Raw genomic sequence first — 14,361 nt, 5'->3', positions numbered from 1 at the left:
GTATCAAAATAACTTCCAGTATGCTAGGACAACCTTAAGCCGTTGGATATTCTGGATCAATATACATTACTATTCAAAGTGGGAAACAGTTTATCTACTGCTAATACTCATGCTCAGGATTTTGAAACATTTCTCTTAGTTTAAGAGTTTAAAGAAGCAGCTGAAACTGTCTATGGATTCACAAAACCAGTCATAATCACGACAGTTAATGTAGGGTCGAATGAAAATTCGGGTTACAAAAAGTTATAGGTTTTGTTATACAACAATTTAAGCGACTTGATCTCAATGCATGGTTTTTAGAAGTCAAGCTAAAGTATGAAGTTGTATGGAATTTGAATTTGATGGCTATCATGTTACTGCAAAATGTGTTGTCCCAGGTGGCCAAGATCTTGATTTTATAGATATTAAATGGTAGTCATAATATGTGCGTGTAAGCCAATACTTCCTCGAATTTGTAAAATGTAGTATCATAGAATGCTCTCATTCTAGAAGTAACTTATTTTGATTACTTGTCAACAGATTTATTCAACCAACAGTAAAAGTATAATGAACATTTCATGACTTGGTTTTAGATGATAGAGGGCAACTTCTCAATCTACCGTGGGTTTAGCTCTACACTTAATTATTCACTCAAACATTTCCTGCAAATGACCTTTTATTATTATTGTTTGATGATAAAATAGAAGCTATGAAGTCAAATATGAACACGTTTGGTTTTTATAACCTGTCAAGTCACTGAAAAAAGTAAGGACGCATACTGGTATGAAAGTTGGGTCTATAAGAGTGGTTGCTCATTGAGCTAATGAATTGATGAATATTATTCAAACTTTAGAACATCGAGTTGTTGATAATAACGTAGACATTCCAAAATCGGTAATTGTGCACACAACATTGAGCAACAAACTTTAAATTTCGTCAAAAACTTGTGGATTCAGATGTCTTGGACTAAAGACTGTTGATTGTAAATTATATGTATACCAACAATTTAGAAGAATGGATTCGGATGTCATGGACTGTAGATTTAGAAGAACTTTTTTTTGTTATAATATTACTTCAGATTACAACATTTGTATATTGTCAATAAAGTTTGAATAAATATTATGTACGTTAAAGTTTTCTATCCCAAACCTAATTTCTCATTTCTGGAATCACAACTGCTGCTCGAGAATCAATAAAAAACAGAATAGATTAAAAGCATCTACCAACGTTTACATAAGCATAGGAGGGGGCAAGAGCTTGGATATTGATGTATAAAAAATAACTGAGAAGGCAATGGTACTTCGGGAGCTCTTGACCGAATATAGTCGTGTATACAGTATTTATAATTATTATTGTAAGAAGTAAAATAGTGTAAGTGCTAATTAGTAGTGTAATAAAATCCAAGTAAGAGCACCATTCCTTCCTGAAGTTCTTAGATGAATAAATATAAAACACATTCACACATTTCAGACTTACTTTTGCTGATAAGGGGAAAGAATGGGGTTAAGTAATTGTAACAAATCTGCTTACTTTATAATTGAATAACCCCAAAGATATAGATCATACGGAAAACATATAATTTTTACTTCTTATACCTTTCTATTTAATTTCCTAAATATACATATTCATGATTCAAGGTCTATTTTGATCAATATTCATACCATTGTGACTAATAAAAAGGTGTAGCTTGATTTTGCTTTCATTTTCCTCCTTTATTCGAAACTCATTCTTAAAGGAACATTTCACCACAGCAGAGTAAGGCTCTGGATCAATAAAAAGCATTTGTACTCTTTTTCTGGTTTATTTTCCTGTTTTCTGTGCTTCCTGTATATATTTGACTTTTTCAAAGAATTATTGTCAAAAATAGTTCATCAAACCAAGAAGATATAATAGATTTTGACTTGGATACTCTTGCTTATTTCGTGAAGTTTTATTCATCGCTTTTACATAAGCTTAAAGTAGATGGGTTCAGAGCTTAATATTTGCTCGATTCTCAAAATAAATCTCTGTCACATTTCAAATAGGTTCATTCCCACACATATTTCATTTCGTCAATAATTTATTGGTAATTTTGTGAGTCTTTCACTAGTAAAGTTAGCCGTCAGATTATTATCCATCAAAATAAGGATCATGAGCTTTGTTAGTATTAGATAAAATTACAGAAAATATCTACACTTACTTGTTGCATTAAAGTATCAGTAAGGCCTTCATCTCCATATGCAGCGGTCCAAGGTAAATATTCAATATCCAAAGATTTTGTAGTTTCTGATGGTATAAAATTATTACTACTTTGATTTCGGAATTGTATTACTTCATTTATAACGGTCTGTAAAAAATATAGGTATGTAAATTATTCCAGAATTTTTTTCTGATAAGATTACCAATATAATCTCGTTGGTGTCATGAACGTTTTGAGCAATTTCTAGTGGGCTCAAATCAGAATGTGCCGAATCCTCACAACAGTTTGAGAGTTCTTGAATTACAGTATGCACTTTACTAACTTCTCTATAAAATATATCTTGATTTGTAAGACCATTTCCGGGTTCACTTTCAAAATTGATTATAGCTTTTTCTATAGCATTTTCAAGTAAGATATTATTCGGTAGACTTTTACATATTATAGCTGCCGAAATTTTTTCTAGACATTCTCCTAAAAAATAATTAAGTTACAAATATAGGATACATCATTAAAATTCTATGTTAAAATCATATTATGTATTTCTTGTTTCTCCAAAGGGTCGGAGAGATTTTAATATTAGTACTGGTTGTACTGAATTCAAGCGTCTTTTTAGCCTCATTGAAAATTGATTTAATCAATGTACATACTTACCTAAAATATGAATAGTGGCCATAGTAGTATTTCTAATGATGCACCCTGATAGTTTATTCCATAATTCAGAGTCTTTGAGGAATTTAAAATATAAGGACATAGCCTTTTGTTTATCTTCCAACTGATGTAAAACTTGCATTGAATATGAGCTTCCTATTCCCGGTGGAGCATCTTTGGTCCAACGGGGATCCCCAGCTGGTATATCATCCAACAAATCCTTACACATCTGAATAACTAGCTTATCTAAAGTGCTATTTATACTAGGTAGTGTGTAACTATCAACTGGGAATAATTCGTTAAGAATCTCTTGGTAAGCGGACTACAAAATTTTATTGAATTACAAATGTGATGGATAATTTGAAATTATTATAAGATTTTAGTAAATATCACAAGATAATAGGAAGAAAATAATTTTTCTCTTGAATTAGGAACTTCTACATAGATGCCAATGTAATGACGTTTAATGTGAAACTTAAATAAACTAGTACAAAATGTGAACAAGCAATTTTTGTATAGTAACATTAGGAGAGTAGTAATGGGAGTAGTAATCGGAGCTGATATATCTAACAAATATCACTTTTTGCTGTGGATTGATGCATTAAAATAAATTAGGTTTCAATTTGACTTGAATTTTCAATTTTTTAATATTCATTCGGACTGAAACAGTTTACCTTTAGACTCTAAAGACGAGATCCAGGTAATCGAAACTCGCGTCAGACAGTGTAATTGTGAGTGTGTTATAATAGCGTGAACAGTGTGATCAATATGATAGAGTAAAAATCCAAAAGATGGTTTGTTCTTGTAAAACAGGAGGAGGAACAAATTTTACAATACTCCACATGAGGCAGTCAAAAGAGCGTTAGACTCGAGAGGAGTAGACAGTAAAACCTCCAGATAGATGTCACAACTATTAGCCACTAGAACAGCAGAAACGAAAGTAGGACAAGACAACATTTCTATTAATGCAAACAGAGGATGTAGTAGACTCTTATGAGGATGAAATCATGCCCAAAAGCCGCACTAGTGATTTCAAATCTTCCACCTCTCCATACAGTATTGGAAGGCGTGGCGGAAAATACGTCACTCAGATTGTTCAGAGAAGGAAACAAAACGAGAAACCATCCTCAAACATGATCAAATCTGGGACATGCCTCAGGACGAAATACCAAAAAAGTTTAGCTTTGAGAAACTATTTACCTCAAAACTAAGCTGTAAAAACAAATGGGTTTTAAAAACCATACAAGAAATGAACAGAAATACCATCAAACGGTATATAGATGGCTCTAAAACAGCATACAGAACTAGAAAAGAGAAGAACATAGAATCAAACACTCTGACAACTTGGGCAACACACCAAGCAGAAATATATGCATTGAAAAATGTGTCCAGTTCAACCTAGAAAGGAATTATCGCAAACAGAAGATCATCATCCTGTCAGATGTCCAAGCAGCCATTAAAGTCTTGAGCTCCAATGTTATTAAATCAAAACTAGTTTGGGAATACCTGGACAATCTAAACGAGAAAAATAAAATTACCCTGCAATGAATTCCAAGACGTATTGTAGTGGAGAAAAACGAAATAGCTGATAGACTCGATAAAGTAGGCGCAGACAAACCCTTCATAAGCCTGAACCATTCTGTGAAATCGACTACAAGACAATAGAGAAGATACTAGAAATGGAGGTACAAAGGAAAAAACAGTGTATCAACATAATCAAGAGTAACCTATGAATACTAACAGGAGTCCTGTCGGGCCTGCAAGTTGCAGATTCTTCTGCGCAGAGCACGAAACTTCTATCCACTTTCTTTCAAAGTGTGAAAGACTACAGAACTCCCGAGAAATAGAAGACGAAGATCTCTAGCAGCTAGGGCCATCCCACATTCTGAAATATCTAATAGAAGTGGGATTAATAGATGACACTGTGGATCCCTAGTGTTACATGAAGAAAAGAGGACACGATAGATCTTCTGGCTAGTCGTATACATGGTACCCTAATGTTCACATACATAGTAGCTTCTATTTGTTCATATTTATATTGTCATAGGGTGTATCGCTTGTGAGAAGTTCCGAATTTTAATAAATTAATTTGTCAGTCATTTCTTTTTAATAAAAATTATCAAATTTAAAATAGAAAATTTTTGCATGTTGTTTCCGGAGAATAAAAATAATGATTTTCAACTAAGCTAGAAGGTGAACTATGAGACACACAGAGCCACTGTGAAAAAATAGTGATTTTTCCGAAGTTGATAACAATTTCACTATTAATTTACACCATGTTTCTGATCTACCAAAATTTTAAGTAAATATGACAAATAGATTAATTTTAATAGTCATCTTAAGAAAACTGTTTTTGTTGTAAATGAGTGAACATGGAAAGAAAACAATTTCCACTATTACTTACACAAAGTTAAGTAAATATTATCATAAAAGTGATATTGTGGGCTTGCGGCAATATAATACTCAAGTGTACATTCTTTAATATTGGCATATCAAAAGAACCCAAAAGAATTGATTCCCAGATATTCAAAAGTGATCACTCTATTGAATTTGTGAATGCCTATCTTGAGACAACTATTATTTTGAATGGTTAAAAAGGTTTGAGCATCATTAGACTATAAACTAAGATAGAGACTGAAATATAAAAATGATTATGGAAAAAATGTGCTGTTTCTTAGTTAGAACATACAACCCTTGTAATTCCTACCCTACCTTCAATATATGAACTTCATGTGCTAGTGATTATGTTGAAACTTTTATCTAATTATAGAATTTTAATCTATGTACATCAAATAAGATCCACATACTATTCAATTAAGTTTTAATCTAAATTAGAAATCCTACAAACACGAAACTACCTTACATAAAATCATTGATTCACAATGGTGAACAATACAAAGGTTTTATCACCACCTAGGAAATTATCATCAATTTAAAGTTATATTTTAAATATAAATATATAATAAATATTATTTATATTCAATTTATTCATCAAAGTATATATAAAGATAGAAGAATTAAGAAGTTATACAATATATACTCAAATAACATACCTGTTGGTTACGAATATGAAAAATAAATGCTGCTTTCATTTGACTCATTGTGTCCTTATAAGCACTATGTATTTCCTGGGGGTCAATAACATATACAGATAAATTATTTACTGCTGTTTCATTGAATGAAGTTTCAACAGGTGTATTGGATGTCATGCTTTGATTAATAAAATCAGAAATCTGGTCATTGCTACATACTGCTATAAGACCATTTATTCTTGAGAAGAATACGGGAGTATTTATACAGATTGAACCCCCTACAAATAGAGAATATATTTAAAACTGATCAACATAATCATTCTTGGAACAACTATATACTACTTTTAGAACTCGTAAATTTTCATCTCGAACCCGTAGCACTCATTCGCATTCAGTATGGCTCCTTATACCAGACGATTTTGATAGGTACTTGGTACTCCAACAATGCGATCTTTTGGATTGCAAAATTCAACGAGTTGGAGGTATAAATGGATGAGTTCGAGAAGAAATTGGAATTTTGTTTGTGATCTACAGTCATTATAGGACAAATAATTACAAGGAGGAATCATTATAACGAAGCTAGATAAATTACTATTCTTTCCTTTGGATCTACATGATTACGCATATTCTGGAGTCTTCTCAGCCTACGAGAATGTTTGAGCCGTGCGTCGTATAGGAGGGGGAAAGGAATAGAATATCACAATTGGGAATTAAGAAAACATCAAAATTTCAAATAAAAAGTTATAAACGTTGAGTTTTGTAAAATCCTTAATACATATATGTATATATTCTTACCTAGCAGCACATCTTGTGAGGAAGTGAATTCAAAAACATCTGGTTCTTCTTGAGGGCGTATTACAGTTATTGTTTTATCATTATATAGATAAGCACTTGTGCCACATATCAAAAACCTGTATGATAATGAGTCTGAAGGATTATCATCTCTGTATAAACCTGATATCATCAACAATACAAAATCTCTAATTTCAGGATGGCTATCACCCGTAGAAAATGATATCAGAGCATAATGTACCTTAAATTAAAATTAATATTAGATTGAATCGGGAAGAAAGCTTAAAAGATATCAAAACTGCATATAAAAAATGCAAAAATACATAATAATGTTTAAAGGAAGAACCGTTAAATTCATGAAAAGCATTTTTGACATTGATAAGTAGCCATATAATTATTGAATTATACTGTATTGTGGCAGATCGTAGGAATATCAATGTCAAAAAATCATATAAGAGTTGTGAGAAGTACGAAGACTCCACCAAAATGAAAATATTAAAATTATAATTTATTTACTATAATTTTTTCCATTATAATGAATGTAAAAATTAATGAAGTTTAGTCAAATATATATAAGCTATATTTTTTATTGTATAGTATTATAACCACGAATTGGATTTTTATGGCAACTAGTATTCTATGTTCAACTAAAAATTTGGACAGATATTTGAAATAATTATTAAGTCCTTGTAGATTATATAACTGAAGCGATATTTTGAATATTTGCTTAAAGAAGACTACAATGCTTATAGACATCTCTAGTGCAATGGTAACAAACCTCTGCTTGCAATTGTATGCCATTGCCTAGTTACTTCCTTGGAATGAGTCACCACCAGTAAGTTTTTCTGAGAATACAGCTCTTTTGTATGACTTGGAAAACTATATAATCATTCAAAATCAAACCCATTTTAAATGTACCCACTATCATAGTAGGGATTTGGAACCAGTCAATTTCCTATTATCTCATCATAAAGAATATGGGAATTTTGGATCAAAGAACAATAGACCTCAAAAATAATGAAAAATTGAAAATCCCAATATTCACAAGATCATAGAATATTACAGCGAAGCCTACATAATATATTAAAATATAATAAGAAAGTTAATCTATGATAATCGATATGAGACTATCCTCAATTTGCTCCAAAAGTCAATAACTGTTGGCTTTTAGGGTCTGAACCTTATAAAAAAGGTAAAATTATCTATATCCAAAATGGTTCGCTCTATTATACACTCTTCTGAGAAATCCCATATCTACAATCTCCAGAATATGAATATCAACTTCATGCTACCATTTGTTGAATTCTTTTAACACAGTAAACCAAAAGAATGTCTTGTTACTTATGAGAGCAGAGACAATAATATTGTGTAATATCAATAGCAATAATTATTGTTTCCACTGTGTTTTCAACACAAAATTATCTGAATTGTAGGTTTAACTGTAACTGTTTAACTAAAAAATTGAATCTGTTTAAGCCTGCGATTTCGGGGAATTAATTGGTTTAACACAAGGTGCAATTCAAAAAACAGAATTAAGCCAGTGTTTAAATTTAAACCATCAATAACCATACGGTGCAAGTGGCCATTAGAGACTGTAATGTATTGCACATTTCTAGTGATATACGAACCATTCACATTTTCTTTAAATCCATGTTATGTATAAATATCTGAGGTTTCAAATTTTTTTCGCCATATAACAGGGCTTTTAGCACACAAGTTGTTCAAAAAAAGGGACTTTAGGGACAAAATATACAAAAAAGGTAATTTTAGACCTATCATGTTACTTTACTTTACTTTTACTCATAAATATCAATAATAAATGAGTATTTATATATATATATATATATATATATATATATATATATATATATATATATATATATATATATATATATATATATAATCCCTTGCCAAGTGTAAGCCGGGTAAGAAAATACCTAAAATCAATCTGTTTAAATATAACACTTTACATTTATTGTTAATTGATGGCAACACAATATTCATAAAATCTATTAAAATGCTTAATCAATCTCTTGTCTGATCAAAGAAGTTGGTCTTCCTTTTTTTAAATAAATACATTAAATAAAATTCAGTATTTGCTTTAAATGAATAAGATAAATATTTCAAATTATGTTCTTCAAACACAAAAATATTTATTTTTCATGAAAATGGGTGAATAAACAGTATGTAAATATTATGTAAAAGGAATAACTAACTCCCTGCTATGTGGACAAAAAAGAAAACTTGAATGTGCCATAAAATAGGGGGAAAATTTCCCATCGAAATAAAGTCACTACTGTTAATAGTCAATATGTTCACCAAGTTAATATATAATTTGGAATATCATTTAACAATTACTGCATGGCAGTAGCAAGTCCCACGTTTCAATGATGGTGGTCTTTATTTCTGCTTCAGATTGAAACTGTCTAATATTGGTATATACAGCCACTATTAACGATATCCACAAATTTTCTTGGAAATTGAGGTGAAGGGAAGTGTTAGTAAGAAGTATACTAACACATATATTTGTAATGACATAATGAGTAAATGAGTAAATATATATATATATATATATATATATATAAAATAAAAAAATGCAAAATTTTAAAAAAAGGAATTTAGAGACCTTTATCAAATACAGCTAACTTCTCTTAAATATAATTTTTAAAATCTTATTTTGAATAACATTTACTGGTCTTATAAATGTACTGCATAAGCCTCTCTGTACGGGAACTAAGTTATCTTATCAAAAGATCAGAATCCGAGGAGGACCATATAAGATAGAATTAATATTTTCATAATACAGGAATATGGCATGGGTCAGAAGTTCTTCAGATAACTTTCTCTTACTAACAGTATTGTTGAAAAGAGGCGTATTAATCACCTCTTCTTCAACAGTAAAGGGTTTTATAGTTTTAGCAATTCTGCATGAAAGTTGATAAGATATGATGCTTTCAAGTAGATTTACGAGTTGAGTATGATTTAAGGATATTTTTTAAAGTTTGTAGTTCAGCTTTATTCCGCTTAAAAACATCTACATGTTTTCCTACACAATCTTTATGCTTTGTTTCAGAATGTCTAGTTAATTTTGCTGGCATCAGTATTTGAAACCTCCATACAAACACAAACGCTGTATAGTCGGAGCTATAGTTTTCTTTTAGGAGTACACTGAGTTAACGCTGGCATTATTAGTGATAGAACATCTTGCATTCTTGTCCTCAATATCCGTCTTCTCTACAAAATCGACAGTTTCATCTGTCTGCTTTTTCTAGTTAGATACAATCACCAAACACCAATGTATAATTTGTTTTATTAACAATGAGTGATAAGTTAAAAACATTTTCTAGTTATTATAGTATTTATTTCTACTTTTAATCTGATTAATTAATTTGAAATGCTCATAAAATTTTTGTAGTAATTCAATATACTTGTGTTATAATTTTGTTACAGCTATTTTTTAATTTTGTTCCATATTTATACAAAATTAATCAATATATTTATTGACCACGGTTTAATCTTCTCTATTTTTTATCTCGAAGTAGAAATGAAATATAAAAAATAATATAAGAAATTTATATTCCTATTTCTGGATTATCTTCCATAGGAATAAAATTAGTTCATCAGTCTGTATTAATTTTAGTGACTATTGTATATGGACAGTTGGTTTATACATTTGAAAGATTCTAAATATTTTAAATTATAATTGGCTTACCCTTGGAGAAATTTGTGTATTAACAGCAGCAGCTAAAATAATAATATTATCTTTATCAGCTTGAATATCTAACAACCATGTATCCATATTTTGGCTATTCATTAACCAAGAATCCATATCAGATTGATCCCATGGGGTTTCTCGGATTTTTTCCCTTAATGTTGTCTGGAATTTTTCTCTTACTGCTCTATTTAAATCTGACATAAAAACCAATTGTTCATTATCTTGATTGGATAAAATCCATTTCTGCAGAGAATGACCAGCAAGAACATATACTGTCCAAGTACTATCTTTGTTTGGAACACTTAGTACTCTAACAAGACGCTAAAATAATATATTTACTTAAAACATTCATTTTTTGGTACTTCAAATCACAAAAATTTGTAAAGACTCACAGTTTCGTTGGATTGTTCACTTGAAATAGGTCCAAATATTAGGGAAGACATCCTCTTGCTAATTCCACCTAACCATCCACTTGGAGCTTTAAGTGGTTTACAATTTAAAACATGTCGACCACTAATAATTTCAGGATGTATTAAAACTACAGTACAAGTTGTTGTGGCTAATATACAGCACAAACCTTCAACATTTGTTAAACTATCACACTCTTGTCCCTGGAGATCTACAGTCTGTTCAACAGTAATCCCTTCATGGGCAATAGCAGGCCAGTATCTAAGAACACCTAAAAATTCAAATAAATAAAATATATCTTTTTTAATTTATTGTAGTAGCTATTTATTTCCAGTATCAAATTAAGAAAATGAAAAACATTTTAGTCTAATTGTGAAGATTCTATCACTGAAAATATACAATCTTTCAAGAAAAAATGCTTTCTGCAGGAGAGTTATTAGGAATCAATTTGTAAGGGAAGTAAGGAACAGGAAACACTTAAATACTAAATACCCAGTGGAGGATTTACAGATTTGCTGAATGTAGACTATTCATCTTTCAGCACCTCTACTGAGATCACAATTATATATATATATATTAGATTTTTTATTTAAAAAAACTCTAACTTTTTAATTTGTGATAGAAGTTTTCTGCAAGATCCCTGATTATTGATAAAGTACATAATTTTAAAGTAAGATAAGGTATAATTGAAACTATTCAACATATATTAAGAATAGATATGGTACATATTTTTTATTACACTTGCAGCTTTACAAACATACAAACATTTTTTTCTCAATTATCTGTCGGTATTACAGTTTAAGTTAAATCATAAAAGCATTTTTGTGGGCCTTTGAATTTGTAATATCATTAATTCAACATCCTTATATTTTAAAATTAGATACACAGTAATGGTTTATTCCTTATCAAAAATATGTTTTTAAATGAAAAATCCTTTATATTATTGGATAATTTGTGGAAAATTATTAATTGTAAATAAGTTGGTAGTGTACAAAAAATTGTTGAAATCAATATAGACTTACTGGATACAAACAATGAGGAATAGTGTTAAAAAACACTTTCTCGCCGATAAAAAATGTATGGATATTTGTGTGGGAGTAAAATAATAAAACATAGTTAGCACGAGGTTTGGCTTTTAAAAGGATGAGCCTTTATATGGTGCAAATAATAGATTGGCAAATATCATTGTGGAGACATATTCTAACATGGCTTAAGTAAAAAATGTACAACTTTTCAGGAGAGCCAAAAAACTGCTTTTTTTTAAATATCGCGATCATAATACATATATATTTTTTTAAAAAAGAGGGTCATCTTTCCAGTCTCTATCGAATGACATTCAAAAATCAAAAAGGCGATATTGTCAGATTCCTAATTGGCACTCTTTCCTGTTGCTGTAGTTCTTATCGTTCAGATTTCGTGCACTCATTTATTTTCTTATTCCATGATTATCTTGGTCTTCCTCATCCTCTGCATGTGCCTGTACTAAATCAACTGCATTTCTTCAATATATTCTATAATTGTTTCTATCAGATTGATTTTCTTTTTAAGTGTGTCGTTTTGGATTCAATTTAACCTGATATTCTATTTGCTCTTCTTGGGGCGTCCATTTCTGTGGCTTCTATTGTTTTATTTAATTTTTCTATTCTCCACGTTTCCAATCCAATACCAATGTAATCATTGCATTGTAGATCCTCAGTTTTCGTTGTTTTCCTATTTCATTATTCCATTTAGTTATTTAGTCATTGTTCCTGCTGTTTATTCTAAATTTCATTTCTGTATTACCTGTCCCAACTGTATCAAAAATTCCTAGATATTTATAGTTCTCATATCCCATTATAATTTCTTTGTTTTCTAGTTGTATGTTTGTTGTAGCCTATTCATACATTAGTAATGTATCTTTTGTATGTTCATCTGCACTCCCCATTTTCTGTATTCTTCCTTTAGTTTGCGTGCCATGTATTCCAAGTCATCTCTATCGTTTGCACATATTACCTGATGATCTGAAAATTGGAGGGAGTATAAACAAGTGTGATCATCAATTTGGATCCACATTCCTTTGCATTTTTCCTTCCCAGTTGTTAAGAGCTTTTTAAACATATATTTTGCAAAGTGTTGTCTCAGGCCTTTGTTGACTGTGAAGGATGCCAATACTTAATTTCCAATTTTTATATACGTTCTAGATGGCCTTTATGACAGTATGATTAATGTTGACATTGTCAAGAGCTTCCCACAATTTTGATATTGGTATGTTATTGTAGGCCTTTTGTAAATCTATAAACATTAGTCGTGTCCTTTCTGTTTTCCTCTCTATCAACTGCTTTAAAGAGAAGCCACTGTCTGTACAGTATATTCCAGCTCTAAACCACTCTCTTCTTCTTTTTGTAATTAGTGTTCCTGCTCATCAGATTCATTTTTCTTGTACATACCCTGCTTATCGTACTTGTTACTGATACCCCACAATAATTGTTGCATTTCATTATGTTGCCCTTTTTATAAATAAATGTGATTGAAGCTGTTTTCCAGTTTTCAGGTATATTTTCATCATTTATGTATTTTAGAAAAATAAAGATTCAAATAGTTCATTTGTTCCATTTTTCATTAGATGGACCTAGTCATGCAACTCTCCTATTTTTTAGTTGATTCACTATATTTATAACTACTATTAAATCTATGTGTATATTTTCTCCTTTAAATAATGCAGGTATTCAGTGACTATATAGTTAAAGGTTTCATACATTTCTTAATTTTCAAATTTATGTAAACAATTTTAATATAGTCCAATATAAGTAATAATTGGGATTACTTACCTTCAGGTGACACAGCAATACAAGAAGGAATATTGGATCCAACATTAATAAATACAGATACTAATTCTGCTCTATGAGCTAAATCACTTTGTGGCAATTGAAGTTCAAAACACTGATTTAAACTTCCAAGTTTCCTTTGAGGAGTTCCAGGAGCTGATAGAGACTGGCGGTATTGCCATATAAGTAATCGTCTGCCACAAACAACCCAGGCATATCCACACTCTGATATTCTGGCAGATACTATAGTATTTCCTATAATATTTTGTAATTACACATACAATACTAACAGGTCAAACAAATTTAACTTATCAAGGTACCTTTTTTGAAACAATACAATACAACGTAAATCAAATATACGTACGATCTGCAAATGTTAATGCTTCAGTTATTAGAACTGGTAAAGATTGTCCGAAACGCTCAGCATAATTATTTGTTGACTTTAAGACAACTTGTACCGACTGCGTAGATTTTGCTGACAAACTCAAACGTCTAAAAGAAAAATACTGCCTATGATATAATTAATACATGCAAATATAAAAATATTATCCAGATATAAGTTATTGAATCAAGCTTAAACACTATGAACATACGATGATTTTCTGAAAGAAGCCGGCAAAATCCTTTTGGAACTTATATTCTGTCGGGATCTAGGAGAAAATGGGCTTTTCACGGATATTGGACTGGAAAAACTTTTGTCCATATTGAAAAACTATATCTTCAACAAAAACTAAACACAGATTAAACAGTAAACGAAAAAATTTAAATGTTAGGTTAGAGATCAGTTCAATCTTAGAACTTAAT

At 30.5% G+C, this 14,361-nt stretch overlaps 1 protein-coding gene across 1 annotated transcript in view; it reads right to left on the bottom strand.

The window, feature by feature from the left end:
* Window positions 1-14,361, bottom strand: part of LOC130443423 (nuclear pore complex protein Nup133) — a 21,455-nt gene extending 7,094 nt beyond the window's left edge. Inside the window, exons 1-10 of the mRNA XM_056778030.1 lie at window positions 14,151-14,361; window positions 13,922-14,049; window positions 13,561-13,812; window positions 10,738-11,024; window positions 10,343-10,666; window positions 6,634-6,871; window positions 5,860-6,116; window positions 2,810-3,128; window positions 2,361-2,629; window positions 2,159-2,305 (exon numbers count right to left, since the gene is read on the bottom strand). Coding sequence (XP_056634008.1) covers window positions 2,159-2,305; window positions 2,361-2,629; window positions 2,810-3,128; window positions 5,860-6,116; window positions 6,634-6,871; window positions 10,343-10,666; window positions 10,738-11,024; window positions 13,561-13,812; window positions 13,922-14,049; window positions 14,151-14,260 — 2,331 coding nt within the window. The 5' untranslated portion in view covers window positions 14,261-14,361. The remainder of the gene's footprint in view (window positions 1-2,158; window positions 2,306-2,360; window positions 2,630-2,809; window positions 3,129-5,859; window positions 6,117-6,633; window positions 6,872-10,342; window positions 10,667-10,737; window positions 11,025-13,560; window positions 13,813-13,921; window positions 14,050-14,150) is intronic.

Source organism: Diorhabda sublineata, chromosome 4 (genome assembly GCF_026230105.1).
Source record: "Diorhabda sublineata isolate icDioSubl1.1 chromosome 4, icDioSubl1.1, whole genome shotgun sequence".
NCBI lineage: Eukaryota > Metazoa > Arthropoda > Insecta > Coleoptera > Chrysomelidae > Diorhabda > Diorhabda sublineata.
This window is presented reverse-complemented; position numbering and strand designations above follow the sequence as displayed.